This window comes from Sander lucioperca, chromosome 12, assembly GCF_008315115.2.
Source record: "Sander lucioperca isolate FBNREF2018 chromosome 12, SLUC_FBN_1.2, whole genome shotgun sequence".
NCBI classification, from domain to species: Eukaryota; Metazoa; Chordata; class Actinopteri; order Perciformes; family Percidae; genus Sander; species Sander lucioperca.
The window spans coordinates 24,945,343-24,966,308 of record NC_050184.1 but is presented as its reverse complement, the minus strand read 5'-3'; the positions used below and the strand labels follow the sequence as shown (position 1 = coordinate 24,966,308).

At 42.2% G+C, this 20,966-nt stretch overlaps 1 protein-coding gene across 17 annotated transcripts in view; it reads left to right on the top strand.

Moving 5' to 3' along the window:
• Window positions 1-20,966, top strand: part of LOC116062101 (cyclin-dependent kinase 17-like) — a 44,093-nt gene that overhangs the window by 7,391 nt on the left and 15,736 nt on the right. For 8 of the 17 annotated variants that reach the window (XM_031316634.2, XM_031316632.2, XM_031316633.2 and 5 more), the window contains 4 exons: window positions 3,270-3,463; window positions 5,879-6,043; window positions 16,672-16,805; window positions 20,285-20,410. In XM_031316634.2, coding sequence (XP_031172494.1) covers window positions 3,301-3,463; window positions 5,879-6,043; window positions 16,672-16,805; window positions 20,285-20,410 — 588 coding nt within the window. In that variant the 5' untranslated portion in view covers window positions 3,270-3,300. Of the gene's footprint in view, window positions 1-3,269; window positions 3,464-5,878; window positions 6,044-12,795; window positions 12,817-12,840; window positions 13,650-16,671; window positions 16,806-20,284; window positions 20,411-20,966 lie in introns of those variants that run through there. The other 9 variants (XM_036008572.1, XM_031316644.2, XM_031316643.2 and 6 more) reach the window with 5 other exon arrangements.

Genomic DNA, 20,966 nt, shown 5'->3' with positions numbered 1-20,966 from the left:
ATCCACTTTTCTCAGAATATAATTTTTTGTCTAGTAATTTGAATGTTGCATTTGAAAGGGGAGGCTAAGAAAATACACACTGCTGGGTGTTAAATTTTTTTAAAGTGGCTTTTTTGTTCTAAAAAGCCTTTTAAAATGTCAATGACGTCATACACATATACGGCCAGAGATTCTGCTTTACGGCAAGCTCTGAGTCGCTTCCTTTTTTCTCTCGAGGCATCAACAACACAGCTAACAGGTAAGGCTCTCCCTGTCAATACACGTGCTAGAAAGAGGTTTGCTAATGTTTTAAAGACCACGCCGAAATATTCACTCTGGCATTCTGGTTCTGCTTCGGATGCCGTCAAGCGAGATCTCCGATCGTAATCAGTCCTTCACTGACCAATCAGCATTCATTAGCAGAATGCTAGCGTGTTATGGGCAACAACGACTCAACCTGTAACAAATCGAAAGGGCATAAGTACTCGTTCATTCAACTTTTGACCTATAATCCATGTTGAACTTGCAAAAACTACAATCAAATCTGAGATTTCTCAACGACAATCAGGCGAAAGAGACAAATTTAGCCGTCTAGCTCCATAGGGTCCCATTCATTTTGCACTGGACCGTGATCACCCCCAGTGGAACTCTGGTGGAACTGCAACCAAAGTAGGTACAATGGGGCTTAATAGGGAGTGGAACGGCTTTCCGTAGACGGGCTTTGACTGTACTAATAAAACCGTTGAAACACCGCGGCCACGCTGCTGTGAAAGCTCCCCGAACGTCATTTATCAGTCTGGTTGTTACCCCTCTCAGTGGCAGCTCCTCCACTCATATCTTTATAACGGAGCTAACTGCTAACCGGAGCTAACCGCTAATCAGAGCTAATCGTTGCCAACCGAGCCTTGAGTTCTGTGTGCCTGTATCCATTAACTGCATGTATAGACTCAAGCCCGAATAAAACCCTTCATTTTATTAAAATGGCTGTAAAAGTTTTAAACTACAACTCAGAGTTGTTGGAATGACAGAAATCAGCTCAAGGTACAGTGTAGCGTTAGCATGCTAGTTGATGCTTTCTCTACGGAGTACAGACTGATTGCTCTCGTGAGTCATGTGATCAAATCGCAGCCTTTGCGATTAGGAAATCGCGTTTTAACATATCGCGATATTATCGAAAATGCAATTAATCGTTCAGCCCTAAATTATACTAAAGGTTGGCGGGTAGAAATTCTTTAAAAAGCAGATGGGAAAAGTTTACTAAAGTTATTAGTTAAATATTCCCATTAAATGAAGGTTTGCTTATTTTGCATAATTGTTTAAAAGGCAGACTGCACCTCATTTCATCACATTATAAATAAAATTGGAAAACTCAACAACATACATAATATACAGTGGTACCCTAAAGTGTTTCCCTCTATGAGCTGCTGGGTAATGAGATTCCCACTGCATTACTGTTTGTGCGAGTGTGAAATTAGTCATTATTGTGTGTGTGCGTGTGGGCATGCCCGGATGCGAACGTAGGTGTGTGTTAATGATAACACTAGTATGTATTTATCTGGATAATAAGCAGTGCATTATATTATCGGCTGTTCCCCCATAATGTGAGTCATTTATTCTTGAATATGTGTGGATGGATGAAGGTTGCATGAAGAGAACCCAATCTCCTTGTCTATGCAGGCTTCTTATCTAGTGAAGTCTGGGAAAACATGCAAATGATGGGGGAAGGAGATTCATTCTATAATCCATGGGTGACGGATGATATGAAATGAATGTGAGTTGCTCCCCTTTTGTTCTTTTGTTACCCTTTTAAACTTTTTTTTGTTTCGTCTTGGAGAAACGCCTCCAGCTGAGGTGCGAACCACATCCAACTGGGCTCATGTAAATTGGCAGAGGCAATGTTGTTAGCAATGGCTACTCGCCTCAGCGCATCTTCTACTGAAAAAAAGCTAGTCGTCCTGAGTGAGGATCGCTGGGTTTGAATTCACTCGGAGCACTGGCTGTCTCTAATAGGCCTGAAAGACTGAAAGCCTGAAAGGATGAATGGCTTTTGTTGAAGCATCCAAGGTTGGACACAAAGAGAAAGGCAGTGGGTGCCGTGTGTGTGCACTTGCGCATGTCAGCTCTGGAGCCCTTATGGGTTAGATTGAAGTAGCAGGAAGTGGAAGGGAGACAGAAATACTCCGCCATAGCTGCTTCTACCTCCAGGCCAGTAAAGCAGAGCATAAAGGAACACGACAAACACAAAATGACTTCAGCACACACAAGTGCACTCATGCAAAGACACATACTGTACATACACACATAAACCAGATTTACAAAATCTGCTAAGGGGCACTCTAAACAATATATAACTTTGAAAGCTCAGTAACGTTAAGAGTTATACACACGCATTTATTTTAAGGATGGGATGCTTCTCTCTCCTGTAATCATACACAGTATACAGTATATGAAACCAGCTTTCCATTAGAGTTGTTTGGTTGCTGTCACATTGACACTAGCTTAAGTTAGACAACCGTAGAATCAGCCATAGAGTGTCTGTATATAGAGTATGAAGAACTTTATTCTTATTTTTTTAATTATGTTTTGGGCTTTTATGGCCTTCAACTGATAGGATAGCTTGAAGACAAGAAAAAGGGAGAGAGGGGGGACGACATGCAGCAAAGGGCCACCGGTCGGATTCGAACCCGGGCCGCTGCCAAGGACTCAGCCTACATGGGGCGCACACTTTAGTGGGTGAGCTTGAAGTCGTCCCAAGAACTTAATTCTTGTGTCATATGATACTTTCGTCTGCCATTTTTGCATTGGAATACAGTAGATGTCTACTGTTCGAATACCACAACTTCATGGATACTTGATGAAGGAGCCAGTGAAATGTATGTCAATCACAGCTCATCAGGGAGAGCTGCTCTTGTCTGAAACCTCTGCTGTCAGCCTTTTACATGCTTTTTTGTAAAAATGTTGTTTAATGCTCTCTTTCTCTCCCTTTCTCTCGGTCTCTCTGTGTCTGCTCTCTCATTCTGTCTTTTATTCTGCAGTATTTGCACTTGGGATACATAACAATGAGAACACACGCTGCGTGAGCAAACACAATCATCGGGAGCCCAAAGAACTGTAGAAAATGCGCCGCGGCTGCAATGCAGTAGTTTCACTGTACAATGAAGATTAGCGGGGCAGAGTGGATCTAGCTGTTGATGGTTATAATGAGAACAATGACTGATGAATGATTATGATGATGTGGATGCAGGTGGAGATGATAATGAAGATGTTGGTGGTTGTCCCTCCCCTCTTAGGCCTGTGGGCCACGGTGGTGCAGTTGAGAAGATGGACAGGATGAAGATAATCAAGCGGAGGCTGTCCATGTCACTACGCAGCGCGCGGCCTGTCGACGACTCCCTGTCAGAGCTGGCAGAACAGATGTCCTTGGATGAGCCATCCGCAGCCAGGGAAAATGGTGAGACACGGGAACAAGTGCACTTGCACACAGGTATACACAAGCACCTTATCTGGCGCCATCACACATGCATGAGGGGACCTATTTCAAACTTTGCAGCTGACACAAAAACTTCAGAAACTTTCTCTGGAATAACTTTATATTATTATATCTGTATACTGCATGTCAATACTGCATCTCAGCTCATAACAGAAGAAACAGAAGAAAGCTTTTAGCAAGGCAGCGAGTGTTGTCATTATAATGAAGGGTAATTGTCCCCTCCATGATCCTCCTGGGAGTCCCACAAAGTGATTAGTTTGACTCCAACATCTGTTATGGCTAGCGTCTTACAACACAGGAGCAGCTACTTTATTAAAGAGTAGTTTCTCATGTGTTCCAACAGTTCAACACCTTACAACTTCATTTGGAGCTTTTTGAATACATAAAGAAGCATTAACCAATGTAGTTGACCTCAAATGATGGTGTAGGTGGAGATAATCAAAATATAGGTCATAACTGATCATCGCAGGACATGCAGGAAGCAAAATGATAGTAGCAGATTTTACACTGTTCTTTACTCTTGTATGACTTCCATTTACAATGGACTCCCTGAAATAATGTATTTGTTAATGGAAGTATCTCATAAACCTTTATCATCTTCACCTCATCATCAGCTTCATAACTATCACTTCACTGTGTGCTTCACTTTACTAGTTAATCATCAAGACTGGAAGGAGTAGTATACTGGAAATGTATTGTGAATTCACAAAGCTTTGTTGTGAATTTACATTCATTTGTGTATACACATGAGCAAAAGAGATTAGCTCCAAGATGAAAGGAAAAAAAAAAGCAATGTCATTCTTAGAAATTCTGGGAGCCATCTGCTGGGCATCCTCCAGGATTGCAGTTCCCCTCTTTAGAAAAATCCGAGACCTCACCTGACACAAACGCTGCGCACGTGTATGATTGGTCGTTGTGTGTGTTCGCCTCCTATTCTAGCTCCATACTGAAACCAGGTCAGAACACCGAGCGAGGCAGGTTGCCTCATTTTCAGCAGAGGCTTTGTCTCAGAGAAAAAGAAAGAGAAAAGACAGACAGAAAGTGAGAGAACAAGAAAAGGCTCAGTGTTCAAATATAACTGCGCTGTTTTTTATGCAGGAGATGTTGGCTGCTTTGCAGTTTGGATACAAGGAGTAATGATGTTTGTTCTGTGTTACTAGTTGTTGTTATTCCAGCTCCTGGGCTGCAACATCCATACATCTACCTTATTAATTTCACTCCCTGCCATCTCTCCTCCTCCTCCTATTTTTACATGCCTCTCTTTAGTCATAGCTCGAGCTATGTCGGTTCATTTCCAGAGAGCGCACAAAGCAAGGAAGATAGAGTTGGATGGAGGAAGTGATGTAGAGGATGAGGAGAGGGACATTAAACTTTAACCACTGCACTACATCTTGTTCTTATCAAATCCTCTTTTGCCCTTTCTCCTTGCTGCATCACCCTGCTGACCCCCACGTCTCTACGTATCTTTAGTCAGGCTTTGCGAAAGAGTGGTAAAATAATACTCACATTTTTCAAAGTACTAATTGGTTGCTGACCTCAGATCTGTTCTTTTACTGTGTTCTTGGAGGACCTGTGCAGGCGAGACTGTGAGGGAATCATGGGAGGATTTAAGAGGGACATTAAACCCTGACGCTTAGGGATCTCAGGGCAATTTACATGGCAATGTAGTGGAAATTGGGGATTATTTGAAAGACAGGAGATGTGGCATGCGGGCTTCCACCCATATTCTGTTTCAATAATACTAATAAAGGTGAAAAGAAGATGATTGTACCTGGATGCTGACCGGGTGTCCTACACATTGGTGAGGGGTTAGTTTAAGGTATTTTACTTTGAAAAAGTTAGTTGTTTATTCATAAGCTTAAATTTGACCTACAACAGTCAGCTAAATAGCTACTCTTGTCCTTCCATCGGTGTGTTCGGTTTTTCCCTTACCTTTGTGGCCTGGCTTCTACAATACGTCTGCTAATTTACGTGTGCATGTCTCTTTTTCTTTGCTCACTGTTCTTTAAAATCAGTCTTTGTCCGCTGATGACTCAAAATGTTTTCCACTATGCATGCCTCATTCCTCATACACTTCCCATGGCTATTTCTGTTACTGTGTGCCACAACTGTTTCCTCTTCTAACATGAGTACAGCATCTGTATGAATTCCCACCATTTTATCTGACATATTGTACTGTTCCTAAATGTTCTGCTACCTTTCAGTGTCTGGTCTCTGTGTGACCTTGTCGTCTTTTTTCCCTCTCTCTCTTTTTTCTCCTGTTCCTTCCTACAATTTCTGTCATCTGCCTGTCTCTATTTTGTCCTTCTGAGCTGTGTCCTCACTTTCTCGCCTTTTTCTCGCACTCTCTTCTTGTCGTCCCTCATTGTGTCCCTCTCCCTGGCTGTCTGCCTGCATCGTGTGCCTCAGAGCCCATGGTGGTGTGTGCCGTGCACCCTCCCGCTTCACACAGTGCTCCCTCCTTCCTGCGTCAGTATGCCGGTCACCTGGGCCGCACCGCCCTGCGCAGAGATCCGGGTGGGGGGCTGGAAAGAGACAGAGCCTACCTGAGCCTGCACAGGACTGGATCTCTGGGTACACACGCATGCACACACACACACACACACACTCACACACACACACACTCACTCACTCACTCACTCACTCACTCACTCGCCTGTAGCACATTTTATTCCAGTCAGTAGAAGAATAACTTAATATTCAGCTGTGCATTTGTATAATTTTATGTGTTTCACCAAAGCCACGTCATGCTTGAGCAATACTGCCACCTGTGGTTGGAAAATCACGCACACACTGATGTGCATGTGGGGGTGGGGGGGTTTCAGTGTAAAACCGTATTTACTGACACAACTCCCAACATTTACTATGAATCTGGAGGGCTAAAACTCTAATTCAAACTGTCACAATACACAAACAAACACACACACACACACACACATACACACGCTCACAACGTGTGGTTTGTTGCTATATGGATCCCAGTAATCTCATTCCCCACTGTGGCAGAACGGCTAATATCAGGAGCAGTGGGATGGAGTGGAAAAGGGAAAGTCAAGGATGGAGAGAAATGGGAGATGCTGAACACGTGGATCTTGGAGATGGGTTGAGAATGAAATGGAGCTTAGAAAATGGCGAGAGATTGATTACAGGAGACTAACCGATAGAGAGGGAGAAAGTATAGATGAAAGGAGGGAGGCAGCGACGTGGTAGGAGAGCGTTAGTTCCTCGTCTCCTTCAGGAGTCATATTAGCTTTGTGCTGTGTATCCCCTGAGTCCCCCTGTGTATCCCCTGAGTCCTCGGCTGAGTGAACTGCAGATAGACCACAACAAGACTCTTCACATCCATTGAACAGTGGCTGACAAGAGAACTAGTCTTGAATCAGGAGCTTACAGTTCATTGTGATCCTGCCAGCTGGGAATACGATAAGAATGGGTGGATGAAATTTAGATGATCTCTGTAAATGAATAGGGACAGCAGTGTAGGGCTGGGTATAGTTTGAACATTTAAACATATTGGTTCGGTACCAATACCAAAACAATACATTTTTGACACCGTACTTTTACGATTATAAACATGTTTTTCAGCTATCTCAAATGTTAAATGCTGTCTTAACACAAGCTGTAAGAAGAACTTAACTGCCTAGAATAAAATTGTATATATCAAATCAAATAAATAGTAAATTAGGTTACGAATCAAACCAGACAATTGATGGCAACTTTCAGGACTTGATGGTTTTCGATACTCTACTGTGTATGGACACATTTTAGTTAGTACCTAAAAAGTGTTTGATGCAAGATACTCAGCCGTGCAGTAATAGGATGCAACAAATGTTAATCTTTGGAGTTAATGTGGGGTGTTAAGGCCCAGACACACAGAGCCGATAATCGGCCGTTGGACAGTCTGGCGAGGTCAGTGACTCGAGTCTGTTCAGTGTGTGCCGTCGTCCGTCCGAGGGGCCGTCGGCCTTCATTTTGGCTGATTTGACATGTATAATCGGCGGGGCGGCACTGCCGGAAGTCGGACTCAAATGACCAATCTGATTGGTAGAGTGCTAACCCGGAAACGGGGAGCAGAATGAGCGTGACCAGAATCTCTCGAAATCTGACAAATCTTTTAAACTGACCTTTGTTGATCTGAAATGAAGACAGATTCAGCAACTGCATGGCCTATTTCTCGCTTAAAATGTTTTCAGAAACACGTTTCGGTGAACTATTTTAGTACAATATGAGATCGTATTCTGAACAAGCTGCCATGACAATCTGTCTTTGAATTTCCGGAGAAATAAGACCCACGTGACGTGTTTGTCCAATCAGCTGCCTGTTTTCATTTTTGGGCGACAATACAGATTAGCGCCGCCTGCTGTTATGGAGACATATTACGTCTCGTCTCTTCGATGTGTTCTGAGGCATTTTTTTGACCAACTCGGGGAGACTGATCAGTCCAACTGCCTTTTCTGCTGACGGTTGGCCATCTGGTTGGTGTGTAAGCAGCTTTAAAGGAAGGGTTTGACATTTTGAGAAATGCAACTATTCCTCATGTTCCCCCTGCTTTGAGTCTTTGTGCTAAGCTAAGCGAACTAAACCCTGTCCTTCATATTTAACGATGGATACAGTAGACAGTGTCCGATCCCCTCATCTTACACAAATAATTTCCCCAAACTTTTTCCTAAAACTTCTTTCAACATGACACATGTTAGAACACAAGAATTTATCTGAACTATCCACATGACAAGGACAAAATCTATGGATATCAAAATCACTAGAATGTATTGGCACAGATTAATGGTGTTTTAGAGATGAGGAAAGTGAAATGAATATGGAGAAATACCAGTAATAGCCTATGTAAGAATATGGTAATGTACCCATTTACTTTTAGTCTTAAGCCCACAGACTACATTTGGTGTGGCAAAGTGACTTCATTCTGTGAAATCCACAGCTGTCTTTGAGCTCAGAAAACCCAAAAATGGACGGAGTTTGACTCAGAACGTAGAATAGATGTTTTTCTATTATTAAAATCGTGATAAGGTGTAGTTTGAAATGTTAAGAGGTACGGTGTGTGTGTGTGTGTGTGTGTGTGTGTGTGTGTGTGTGTGTGTGTGTGTGTGTGTGTGTGTGTTTCACGCTGATTGGTTTCGCTGACTCATTTTGTGCCACTCAGCAGTCCGAGCACGTCACACTCTTCAATAGAGCGACATGATGATGCAATTTCTCTTTCCTGCTGCACTAAAGAGCTTGCCCTCTCTCTCTCTCTCTCTCTGTCTCTCTCTCTCTCTTTTTCTCTCATTCTCTCTCTCTCTCTCTCTCTCCCTTTCTCTGTCTTTCTCTAACTTGCTCTATCCATCCATAGGAAGATTCAATTAAATTCACTTTTCATCTGTGCAAGTGGGCCTGACTGCGGGGTTTTATGTGAATGTTAGAGGCGTTTGGCCAGTTGCCAGAGGGAGAGAGGGCTTTTACAGGTTTGTGATTCATCTGTTGCTAACTGGGGCCAACACCCACTCCCACCACACTGTACTTACAGTGAGGAAAGACAAGCACTGCACTTTTCGTTTTTGCTTTTCACTGCTACCTCATCTCTTTCTCTCTGTGAAGATCTGTAGTTACACTGTTGAGGATTAGTCGGCCCTCCCATCACTGTTTCAGTTTTCACTGAGACAAAGGACTCTGCTGAAAGCGGCATACTCTCCTCAAAACCCGTCGCAGGCTGCTATTTCTGATACTGTCACAGATGTCTCCTCATGTTCTTTTCTCCCTTCTGTTGCTTTCTCCCTACATACATCAAAATACTAAATTTAACCTCCAGATAAAAGCACATTGGGGTAAAAATAAAAGATGGAAAGCTTCTCAGACAGCCCTTATTTCCTTCTGTGTATTGCACACCATGAGAGACCTTGTCTGTGCCAGGGATTTAATGTAATGCATTAACACTGCATTAGTCGCTGTAGCCCTCTCTCTCGCTCCTTACACTCTCAGCCATTTGCTCATACTAACCCTCGTCTCTCACTCCCAGATTGGATTTAATAAGAACAATGGAGTGGGCTCCTTTTATGTAGTTGGTCTTGTAAGTTTCTTGTGTGTGTTAGGGCTTTCTGTTACATTAGCGTATGCTTGAGGCAAAGGAAAGATGTTGCTAAAGAATGCTGGGAATTTTCAAAGCTATATATAGGAAAGGAAGGGGGGTGAGGCACTGGGGACCAGCGCATACAAACCAGTAGGTGACAGTAGGAGCTCTGGTCCCAGTTTTTGGATAATAAGATTCCTTAGATGCAGATAAAAGGTTTAGAGGTAATTACTGCAGTCCCCCCCCATCCACCTTCCGGCCTTGTAAGTGTGTTTCTCTATGTGTGTGTGTTCCTCAGGGATGTTAAATGCACTTTGATTTTTATTCTCTCGCTACTGGAGGGTGACTGTGGTATTTATGGTAAAACAAAATTATGTAAACAATATAGTTTAATTGGAAGCTCAAATGTAGCCAAGCAAATATGACAGTAAAGAGGTTTCAAACAAGTTGGCAAGAAAAAGTGACAGTGAATGAGACCTTGGAGGGAGTAAAGGGCTGTGTGGAAGTGGCTGCGGGGCAAGAGAGAAATCCTTGATGTATGTAGTTGCACTTGTGAATACAAAGAGAAAGGGAGACAGTGATGGGTCTAGGGCTGAGCGGTGAGCGTTTGTCCTTGACTTTTTAAGCTCAAGGATAAAGCACTCTACATCAATACATGTCTGTCAATGTGCTGTAATGTAAATGGCCATTACTCTTTACTTGGATCTAATTTAAAGTATACAGTGAAGGAATGGGCCCAAAGAAAATAGTAATAGTACGCCTCATGTAGATAAGTTGAAGTGAACACTGCACACTTACCCAAATATTTATTTTAATACACCTTCCACATGTAGCTAGATAAAAAATGTTTTTAAATGTGTTAGGTATACAGTACAACTATCCCATATATTTACTTATCTAAGCTAATTATACTATTATGTTTTAACTGTTTCAAGTATGGTTGTGTGTTTGTGTAGGTAGAGTTATAATTAAAGGCATAATTTATTATTGACATGTCGGGTGTGAGAGCTTTTCTGCATGAACGTGTTTTGTCAGTTAAGGCTGACAAGACAACCTGACTATTGACATTGAAGGGAGAGGTGAGGTTTTATCTCACAGTTGTCGCACACATTTTTTTAAACGTGTTAATCCTTGAGAATATTATAAGGAAATGTGGCATTTGATATTTGTTTTATCTTGCTGACATTTTAGATGGAGTTGCCATTCAACATTTCTTTTCATGTTAGTTTCTATGGTGGGATTGTCCACGGTTCCATAGGGGGAAACAAAGTTTTTCCGATGTCGAAGAAAAGAGCTAAGGCCTGCTACACACTGCCTGCGTGGCGTGAGCGTGGTGTTTCTGTTGTGTGTCAGCTGCGTGGATTTATTTTTATTTATGTCTTTACACACCAGAAACGTGTCTGATTTGCGTGTCGTGTGAAAAATAGGCGTCGGTTCTATTTCCAGCATGCACGCGTTTTCGGCGCGGCTCGAGCCGCGCCTGAGACGTGTGTGTCACGCAGGCAGTGTGTAAGCTCTAACCTGTTAACATGGGAGCCGAAATATAAATGGACACGCCACGCAGCGGACATGCTCACGTGACACAGCCAGTGTGTAGCCGGCCTAACAGCCAACACACTGGTAGTGGAAAAAAGTGCACTTGAATGTCCTGGACATGTTATTTCCAGTGGTGGAAGACCTATTTACTTCTCTTCAGTAAAAGTAGCAATAACATACTGTGAAAATAAAAGTTCTGCATTCAAAAATTCAAAACGATACTATGCATTATCATTAGCAACAAAATGTACATAAAGTATTAAAAGTAAAAGTACCCATTATGCCGAATTGCCACTTTTTATTATTATATTGTTGGATCATTAGCCAAATATTTATGCATTAACATGTAAGCATTTATTTAATATTTTAGTTGGTTGAGGTGGAGCTAATCCTAACTTGTTTGGGTTATTTAATCTATAACAAGGCATCATATTTTGTAAATTGATCATATGTTTTGTATGTAAAATCCTAATCTGATATTTAGTAGCTATCTATGTTAAATAATGTAGTGAAGTGCAAGCACCTCAAATCTGTACTTAAATACAGTACTAGGGTAAATGTACTTTCTACCTCAGTTTTTTCCTAAAAAAACACTTAAGCTTCAACTGTCAAACATATCCAACCGGTGAAGTCTTCACAAAACTATATTATCCCGCCTTTCTGTCTGTCCACTCGTATACATTCTCTCCATGACTAACAGCCCATTGCTTTATACTTTAGATAGATAAGTGTCCTGTTGCAACAGCAAGTCGATCAGTAATGGGACCTTTAAGCCCTTGATGCTTGTGTTGCAGCCCCCCTCAGTCCATCCTGCACATTATATTTGGAAGGAACATTTGGGATCTGTACAAAGAAAACACAGGTGTTTTCAAGTACAGTGAAACATCCATCAGGATTAACACTTCTACATCACTTCTACATCCTGCTATATAGTTTGATATTTCTATAATTATTGTGTGTTTATTCATAATGTGTTTGCTCTGCAGGTGTTTCACATAGAGCCATGTACAGTGTGTGTGTGTAGTTTTTATAGGGATGCACAGTTACCGTGTGTGCAGTGCCATTTATAAGGGATAGTGCATGTGTATGTGTGCACAGGTTGAGAATGAATAATGGCCTGTGCTTTAGGTCCATGGGGAAGGACGGAGGGAGAAAAAGAAACAGGAAGGTGGCGAGAATGTATGAGAGGGGGAAGATGGGAGCTAGAATACTAGAGGCGTCACTCAAAAGCCTCAGGGTTTCAATTTCTGTGCTAGAGAGCGATAAGGACGAGGAGACAGAGGGTGGAGAGGAGGGAAGGAGCAAGAGCGAGAGAAGGCGAATGAGATGGAGCGATAGAGATGGAGTGCAAGAAAGAGGGTGATCAGGCAGAAAATGTTATCATCGGCTCCTGAATAAAAAGAGAGGATTGTACTGTATATTCAACACCATCTCTGGACCCAGACGGAGATAGGAAAAGCAAGGGAGGGAGAGATAGAGACAGGAGGAGGGAGAGAGAGAGAGAGAGAGAGAGAGAGAGAGATTGGTATCACATGAGAGGGAGGAGAGTATTAACAAGGTGAAGGGAGTAACAGCACTGATAGGGGCGCCAGAGGCAAGGAGGGAGCAATCGACAGAGGGGAGTGGAAAGGAAGCAGCACAACAGCCTGAATAGAGGGTTGTGAATAAGAGTTGAAGAACAGGGAGGAGATCTGACAGAAGGAGAGACACATCAGGAAAAAGAAGAAGACACTGGACTGGAAATGAAAAAGTAAAAAGAGAGAGAGAGCGTCAGATAGTTGAACACCAGACGGATGAAAGTGTTTTTCTTTCTTGGAGGAGCTGTAAGTTTGGTGTGTGTGTGTGTATAAACTATATAGACGGAAACAGAACACCTGTTATTCTGAGTTGATGGGGCTTTAACAGTTTTCAGCTTGCGTGTTTAGGACCGTCTGCAGCATTTTGCCTACCTGCACGGGGTTTGACCTTCCTCAGTCAGCAAGCAGAGTTTGACTGCAGAGAGAAAAAGAGCGAGAAAGGAGGAGAGGTGGAGAGAGGGAGTGTCTACTGGAAAACAGGCAGAGGGAGAGAGAGCGTGTTGAAGTGGAGTAGTAGCTGGGGGAGTTATTGCATTGTGATTAGTGTGCCTGTACAGTCTGCACTGTCCTCCCGATGTAAGACCTGTTCTCTACTGCATGGGACTGTCCTGGAGATACAGAGACAGCCTGAAGATTGGATTTTGCCCTTAAACAGCCAACACTCCTGAAGCCTGAGTTCCACCCAGACCCAACCCAGACTGGACTCAAGTGATTTTCACTCCTCGAAAAGGCCCAGATTTCTTTTCCGGCTCTTTCTGAAATGTCTCTTTGAATTTTCAATCGCACTTCTAACTGTAGTGTTTTGAATCCTCTGGAACAATGGATATGTCAGGCACCCCACAAGGGTGCAGCTCTGCACAGGCTCCCAGAGGTGGAGACTCAAAGATGGGGGAGGCTAGAATGGGAGAGGGGATAAGAATGGGGGAGAGAGACACCCCACTCAGGCTGTCACCTTTCCGTATGCTTCGAGTGCTGGACTCATGCCGTCCTCCAGGAAACCGTATTGGTGAGTCTCATCACTGTCTTCATCATCAAGTTCATCTAGATCCTGATCCTCCATTTCATCACATCCAGACTATAGTGATGACATACGATTATAGCAGTTTTTCTAACAATATGTATGAGTTTGATAGATTTTTCAGAGGTAAAATGTTTAATAGATGATACAGTATGTAACTCTACATATTTGTGCCATACAGTACCCTGTATTCCCAGTGCATTAACACATGCTATGTCTGAATATACTGATTCCACTCTATGGGACATTAAATTAGGATCAAACGTGTGTCCTGAGGTTTTATTAGATACAAAGACATGGATTTATGTTAAGTAGCTTTCTTTCAGAATCTGCTGATCCTACAACATTGAACATCTTATTAAAAATATTTTATTTATTATTAATATTATTTACTTTTTGTGGCTGGTTTTAAGATTAGAGATGCAGTATGTTGGCCCAGGGCGGGTTGGTATCTTAAGGGACCCCACAGACTCTGAGGAGAAGTGACGAGTTCTCGAAGTTCATCTTTTGAATTTTTTATCCATTTGCTTGTCAGCATAATGGCTGCGGTATCCCTATTTCTGCCGCTCATGCCAAATTCAGACAATATGCTGACATTTATTTTATAAAAGCTGTTTCACAACCTCTGGCCTGAGAGCAAAAAGATGTCAAATGGTTCAGTTCAAAGTGCAGTGGCTATTCATTCTACCAGTGCACCCTTGAACAACCCACTGTACTTGATGACCGTCCTAGCCCAGCAAGGGCTTATGACAAAAAATTCCCAAGATTTCCATTAATCTTTGAAGGGCTCTTGAAGTGAATCTTACACTTAGTTTACTTTTTTTAACATCCTTTCCACTGGTGTTTCAATCATTTTCTGAGGCACTTCCAGCTAAGTGGAGAACATGCAGAGTTGGGTTAAGCAAGAATAGACCTAAAAGCAGCCCACTCACTCTTCCAAACGTGCTAGCAGGGAGTCAGCAACCCTAACTAGGCCAGCCTGGCTCCACACAGGGAGGCAGTGGTAGCTCATGACATTTACTGTTTGCTCTTAGTCTGCTATGTAAATGGAGCAGAAAGAACCTGCAGGAGACTGGAAAAGAATGTCCCGAGTGATCAGGAAGTACATGATCCACCCGCATCTCCTTGACTGTTTACGGAAAGAGACAAGATCAGGACCTCTCCAAAAGTGAGACAGACCTGTGACATAATAGCAGTACTGGATACTCACTCGTCGTGAGAGTGTGGTCATGTATGTGCGTCTATCAGTATGTAGATATCCTGGATCAATTTCCCCTCACTCTGGTATCAGTTAACTTGAGTTTAATGTTTCACCATCAGGGTTGATTCCTGATATGACTGCTGACTGCTCAGTTTTCTTACAAAGCTATTCTGTATGCATACCCTGTATTCTTGTGTCTGGCTTTGAGGCCACAGGCTGTACATCAGACTTGTGTTTTGCTAATGAACATATGCTGCTTTTGTCAACAGATAGTTAGACCGGTGGACAGGATGTAGGCTGAAATTAGCAGCTGGGATCTACACAGGTAGTTGACTGCTTGCTAGCTTAAAGCCGCCTACACGTGATCAGAGGTAAAACCGCGAGGTAGGGCGCAGAGCATATTGCAGACACCGAGGCAAAGTGCAGCGCAGGTATATGTCATCATTGCGTCTGGCTTTGGTTGCGCCTTGAAAGGTTAGTGGCAACAAAGTCAAAGTTGAAATAATTTGAACTTTAAGCGTAGCGCTCAGTGCAATTTTGATCGGTGCGCCATGCAAAGCGAGTTGTCTCCACTGCTCTCCTTATAGGAAAACAATTGCACAGCCATCAAAGAGGCAGGGGGCATGTGATTAGCTAAACGGTGAGAGGCCTGCGACTTCACCACACAATGTCATGAAAAGTGACATTATGAAATAAAGAGTGGCATGACATAAAAGTGTTATTGGGAAAATCCCATTATGAAAGAACAACAGTGAACATTGAGTCCATATTTTCCATTCTTTTCCATTCTTTAGCCCGATGGCAGAACCCATAGAGCAGCTTGCCTTTCTCAAATCCTAACCTTGGCTACATGAAAGAGACACACAAATGACATAGAATCAGCCTCATGTGGTGTTGCCCCTTTCCACAGCTGACAGACCGTGCACTATAATAAATAGCTTCACCTATCCGGCTCTTAATCGCTCTATCTCATGGCTGACGTGTTACAGTTACTCAAGGGACTTATTTTTCTTTCCACTTATTCCTCTTCTTCTTCTTCTTCTTCCCATCCTCGATCCCCTAATCTTCCCTCTATCAGACTCTTCTGGTGGCTGTTTAAATGTAAACAGTAGATGATGGTAAGGTAAGATGTTCCAAGCATTAGGACTGAGCTTTAACATGTGACAGTTCCTCTCATGAAGCAGTTTCATTCACCAAACACAAGACAAACACACACACACACACACACACACACACACACACACACACACACACACACAGAGATGCACACTGTGTGCTGTGCATGACCCAGACTTGAAAGCTATCAGGCACCATACACTGAAACCCAAAGAGAGACCCTTCCCCCCACATTTACTCACACACCATTGATGGAAGTAGTCCTGTCTGCTGCACCGTGACTCATTAATCAGATGGACTCTGGAGCGAATGGAGGTGTGTGTGGGGGGTGGCTGGCAAAGATGGGAAAGCTCTCATTGCATGCAGGGTGATATCGATCTCTGACCTCCTCATCTTACCAACAGCATTTAATACACACTCGGCTAACACCCCTGCATACCTGGTGGTACAATCTATCAACTGGGGATTGGGACCCTACTATGGTTTTCTCAGACGGGTAAATGAAATCTAAAGAAAGACAAAAGGGTTGTGTTCTCTGATAGGTATATGGAGAGAGTGAGGAGGAGAGGAGAGCGAAAGAGGCTTTGTGCAAAACAACAAAACAAAAAAGCAGTCCAAAAGACCTGAGTTGAATGAAAAAGTGCAGCGCAATTCCTGACAATAACAGTCTGTTTGTGTCTGTGTGTGTTGTAGGTATTGTTCATGAGAATGTGAAGATGGGTTCAGATGGGGAGAGCGACCAAGCATCTGGGACGTCCTCTGATGAGGTCCAGAGTCCAGTCAGGGTCCGTATGAGGAACAACCACCATCGACGCATCTCTAATGAGGTATTGGAAGTCAGAGACACATCTCACAGATAACACCTTGGCTCTATCCGCAAACATTCACTCCTTCACTATGCAGCGTTCGCTACACACTATTTAGGGAATTTTATGCAGAGGACTATGTGTGTGTTACATGGTCGAGCTAGACGCCCATCTATCAGCCAATATTAGCTTATGCAGATATCGGTTTATATGTCGGCCGATAAGTCACAATAAATTGCAGGACAGTAATGCTAAACTATGGTTTGAGGTCATTTAGAAAGTGTCATCATTGCATGTTTTGTCCTACAATTTGCAATGTAAAATGTTCTGTTTAATATGTATATTGGTCACGATTTAAAAACAATTCTAAAGCATTTGTATCAAGATTGTTTGTTTATGACTTGATAATGTTTTTAAAAAAACTGCAAACTCCCAAATATCGACATCAGTATTGGCCTCAAAATCCAGTATTAGTGCTTTATCAGATGGCGAAAAAACTAATTAGAACAATACTCAGATCACTTCTTTTTATCTGGCAGCTATCTAAATGTACTTATTTTCCCCCTGTCTGTGCAATGTATGATGGTAGTTAGCTCATCTCATTCATCTATATAATCTATTGCCTAACCTTTTGTGTTGTTTATTTAATTCAATTCAATATTCAATTATTTTCTTTCAATAATTCGGGTATATAATGTGGTGATCTACTGTATATAGTCAATAGTGAACAATTTGGGACAGCTTATTGTGACCAGCTTTTACATACAGTTAGTCACTTGTCTACGTGAGTGCACCCGTACTATCCATGGACAGGTAATGTTGCTATGTGTTGCTTTGTTTTGCCACATCCCTGAGTATGTGCTCATGTCTCAGCCAGAGTGTGCGTGCGTATGTGTGTGTCTGTTTGAAGGAGTTGCAGAGTGATGAGTGCAGCAGGATTACAGGAAATGCCTCTGGACACATAGGCTGCTGCCCCTGATTGCTGTGGAAGGGACTAATTTAGACCATTTTTATCACAGAGAGAAAGAATTGTGTGTGTGTGTGTGTGTGTGTGTGTGTGTGTGTGTGTGTGTGTGTGTGTGTGTGTGTGTGGGTGTGAAGGAAAGGAAAGGAAAATGCTGGAAGGAGAGGGTAATTATGGAAGTAGGAATAATTATTGGTATGACAAAGAAAGGGGAGATCCAGAGGAACAGGGCTCAGGAGGTGATAAGAGGGAGAAGGAGAGATGGAGGACAACATGATGGGAGAGAACCAAAAAACAATGTTTCCTCTCAGCCATCACCCTCTGTTCACCCCTTCCCCCCCCCATCTGCCTTTCTTCCCTCAGGAATCTGTCCATTCCTCTCTTCTCTTCTCCGCTCATACTTTCCCCCTCCTCCTCTTTTTTCCTCCTCCTCCTCCTCCTCTGAGCATGTGGATGGCACTCTACCACAGTGCCAGCCTCTCTCTCTCTGTCAGTGCGCAGTCATGTGGCAGGTCAGAGACATGCATCGTGGAAAACGTTTGTGTGTGAGTGTATAGAAAGACACGTTTAAGGAGGACAATGAGGGAGCTACTAGAGCTATTCTGCATTGTGAGTATGGGGACACGTGTGTTTGTGTGTAAATGTTTTGTGTGTGGGTCTTTATTCAACCAGTGAATAAGAGGGCTTGGGTGTCATTTTGTCCATTGTTACCCTTTTGAAAAGGAGTATAGATAGTTCACGTGTGAAAATCTGTTTAGTTTTTGTCATCAGAAGTCAATGGCTTTATGATTTGCTTGAAATATGAAGTGAATTAGTTGTATTTTTCTGGGAATATTTTGCAGTTTTCACGTGTTCTCATCGTGAATGGTGTTGTGGTGCTTGTCTTCTGTTTATTTTACTCTTTTACGATTCAGACATTCAGTGGAGCTTACAGTTGTGCAAATTACTCAGGTCAAAGTCTGCAGGTCATGGTAGTACATGTGTTTTTCACTTATTTTTAACAATACGCTATGCAGTCTCCAGAGCATTGCTTAATGTTTTCAGTTTGTGTGAGTGTATGTTTTCAAGGTGTATGTTTAATCTTTGCAGTAAGTGTCACCGTCCTAAGGGTGACAGCTTGTATGTAATACTGCATGTTGTGATGTTAGCCAGTGAGCTTCGATAAAACCATTACAGGCGTAAAATCCCTCTGCCTTTCATCTTCAGGCATACTTACACTTCTTTCCCTCCCACTAACGCTCCGATGTAAACACACATATCATTTCACACACTTACATCGAGGACACATACCGTGGGGCTGTTGGGACTAGGCCAGCCAGCCACTGCTGCCATGGAAACAACGTGTGATTGGCACCTTGCCAGTGAACATGTCATACATGGATAACACATAGGAGCAGGAAAAGTAGCATCACAAAAATGTATGTTGTATTGAAGCAAGGGCTGGGAAGGGAAACGTTATTCCAGCTGATTAGTGTAGTTGGTAGATCAGAGGTATTCACTCTACGTGAATTGTGCTACGTGGCAAAATCCGTCAATAACAAAAATAAATTAATGATGACCCAATTATAATCTTCAAAATAAAATTTTTAAAATGGGGTCATCTTCAGCAAATAGTTCGCAGAACAGTACGCACACTCATAGAAGTCAACTACACTAGGCAGAAGAGTAGACGATGAAAATATCAAGCATGTTTAAAAATAGTTAAAACTGTTCCAGATGTTTCCAGATGAGTTTGTGAGCTTGGGAATAACGGTGCGCTAACCTTCTCACTCTGCCTACAATGTATTCTAAAATGTAGCCTGAAACTTTCCAGGAATGTGTCTGGAACTAGTCCCATCACATAGTGGCCTTGTACTGGCCTTTCATTCAGTCTTACAAGACATACATTTCAATTACACCATCATTCATCAGTCAATCACAACAACAGATGGCACCTGTAGACCAATAGTGTATGTTTGAGCTGCAGTCACACTTGGCAAACTCATTGCCAGGTGACAGATGGAGAAAAATGTTTTTTTTTTAAGTGGTACAAAAGTTGGCAGAGCAACCAAGGCTTGAGAGAGACGTTTGATGCCAGATCACCATGATCAATTTAAGCACAGTCATCAAAGAATTATCAAACCGCCAAAAAATATGGTGTCCCATAATGTCAGGTGAATATAGGTGATGAACACAAAAAGACTTGTCAGTGATGGGGTGATAATGGTTGGTTAATACACTAATCCACTGGTCAATGCAGAGTCTCTTTGAGATGTGAAAAATGTGACTAGTTTTGCTTAATTCATGTGCATGTTACAGAACATTTAAAAGATGCCAAATAACATAAATAATACATCAACTTATATTCAGGGCTCAGTGGTATCCAATTGTAAATGGACAGTTGTTTGGAATGTGTAGGATTAGTGTTTCAATTTAAGAAAATAAATCATGATTGATTTATTTTAAGCTCTTATTTATGTGTGATTTATATTTTAACCTCTTTTCTTCCCCTTGAATACCCCCCCCCCCCCCCCCTCTTTCTTTCTCTCTGTTTCAGGACATAAACAAACGTTTGTCTCTCCCAGCTGATATCAGGCTACCGGAGGGCTACTTGGAGAAGTTTGCCATGAACAGCCCGCCCTTTGACAAGCCCATGAGCCGCAGGCTACGGCGCGCTTCATTGGTCAGTGCTCAATGTGTCTGTTTTTATTTATATATATATATATATATATATATATATATATATATATATATATATATATATATATATATATATATATATATATATATATATATATATATATATATACACATACACACACAGTGAGGAAAATAAGTATTTGAACACCCTGCTATTTTGCAAGTTCTCCCACTTAGAAATCATGGAGGGGTCTGAAATTGTCATCGTAGGTGCATGTCCACTGTGAGAGACATAATCTAAAAAAAAAAAATCCAGAAATCACAATGTATGATTTTTTAACTATTTATTTGTATGATACAGCTGCAAATAAGTATTTGAACACCTGAGAAAATCAAGGTTAATATTTGGTACAGTAGCCTTTGTTTGCAATTACAGAGGTCAAACGTTTCCTGTAGTTTTTCACCAGGTTTGCACACACACTGCAGGAGGGATTTTGGCCCACTCCTCCACACAGATCTTCTCTAGATCAGTCAGGTTTCTGGCTGGTTTCCCCTCCAAAGATTCTCTATTGGGTTTAGGTCTGGAGACTGGCTAGGCC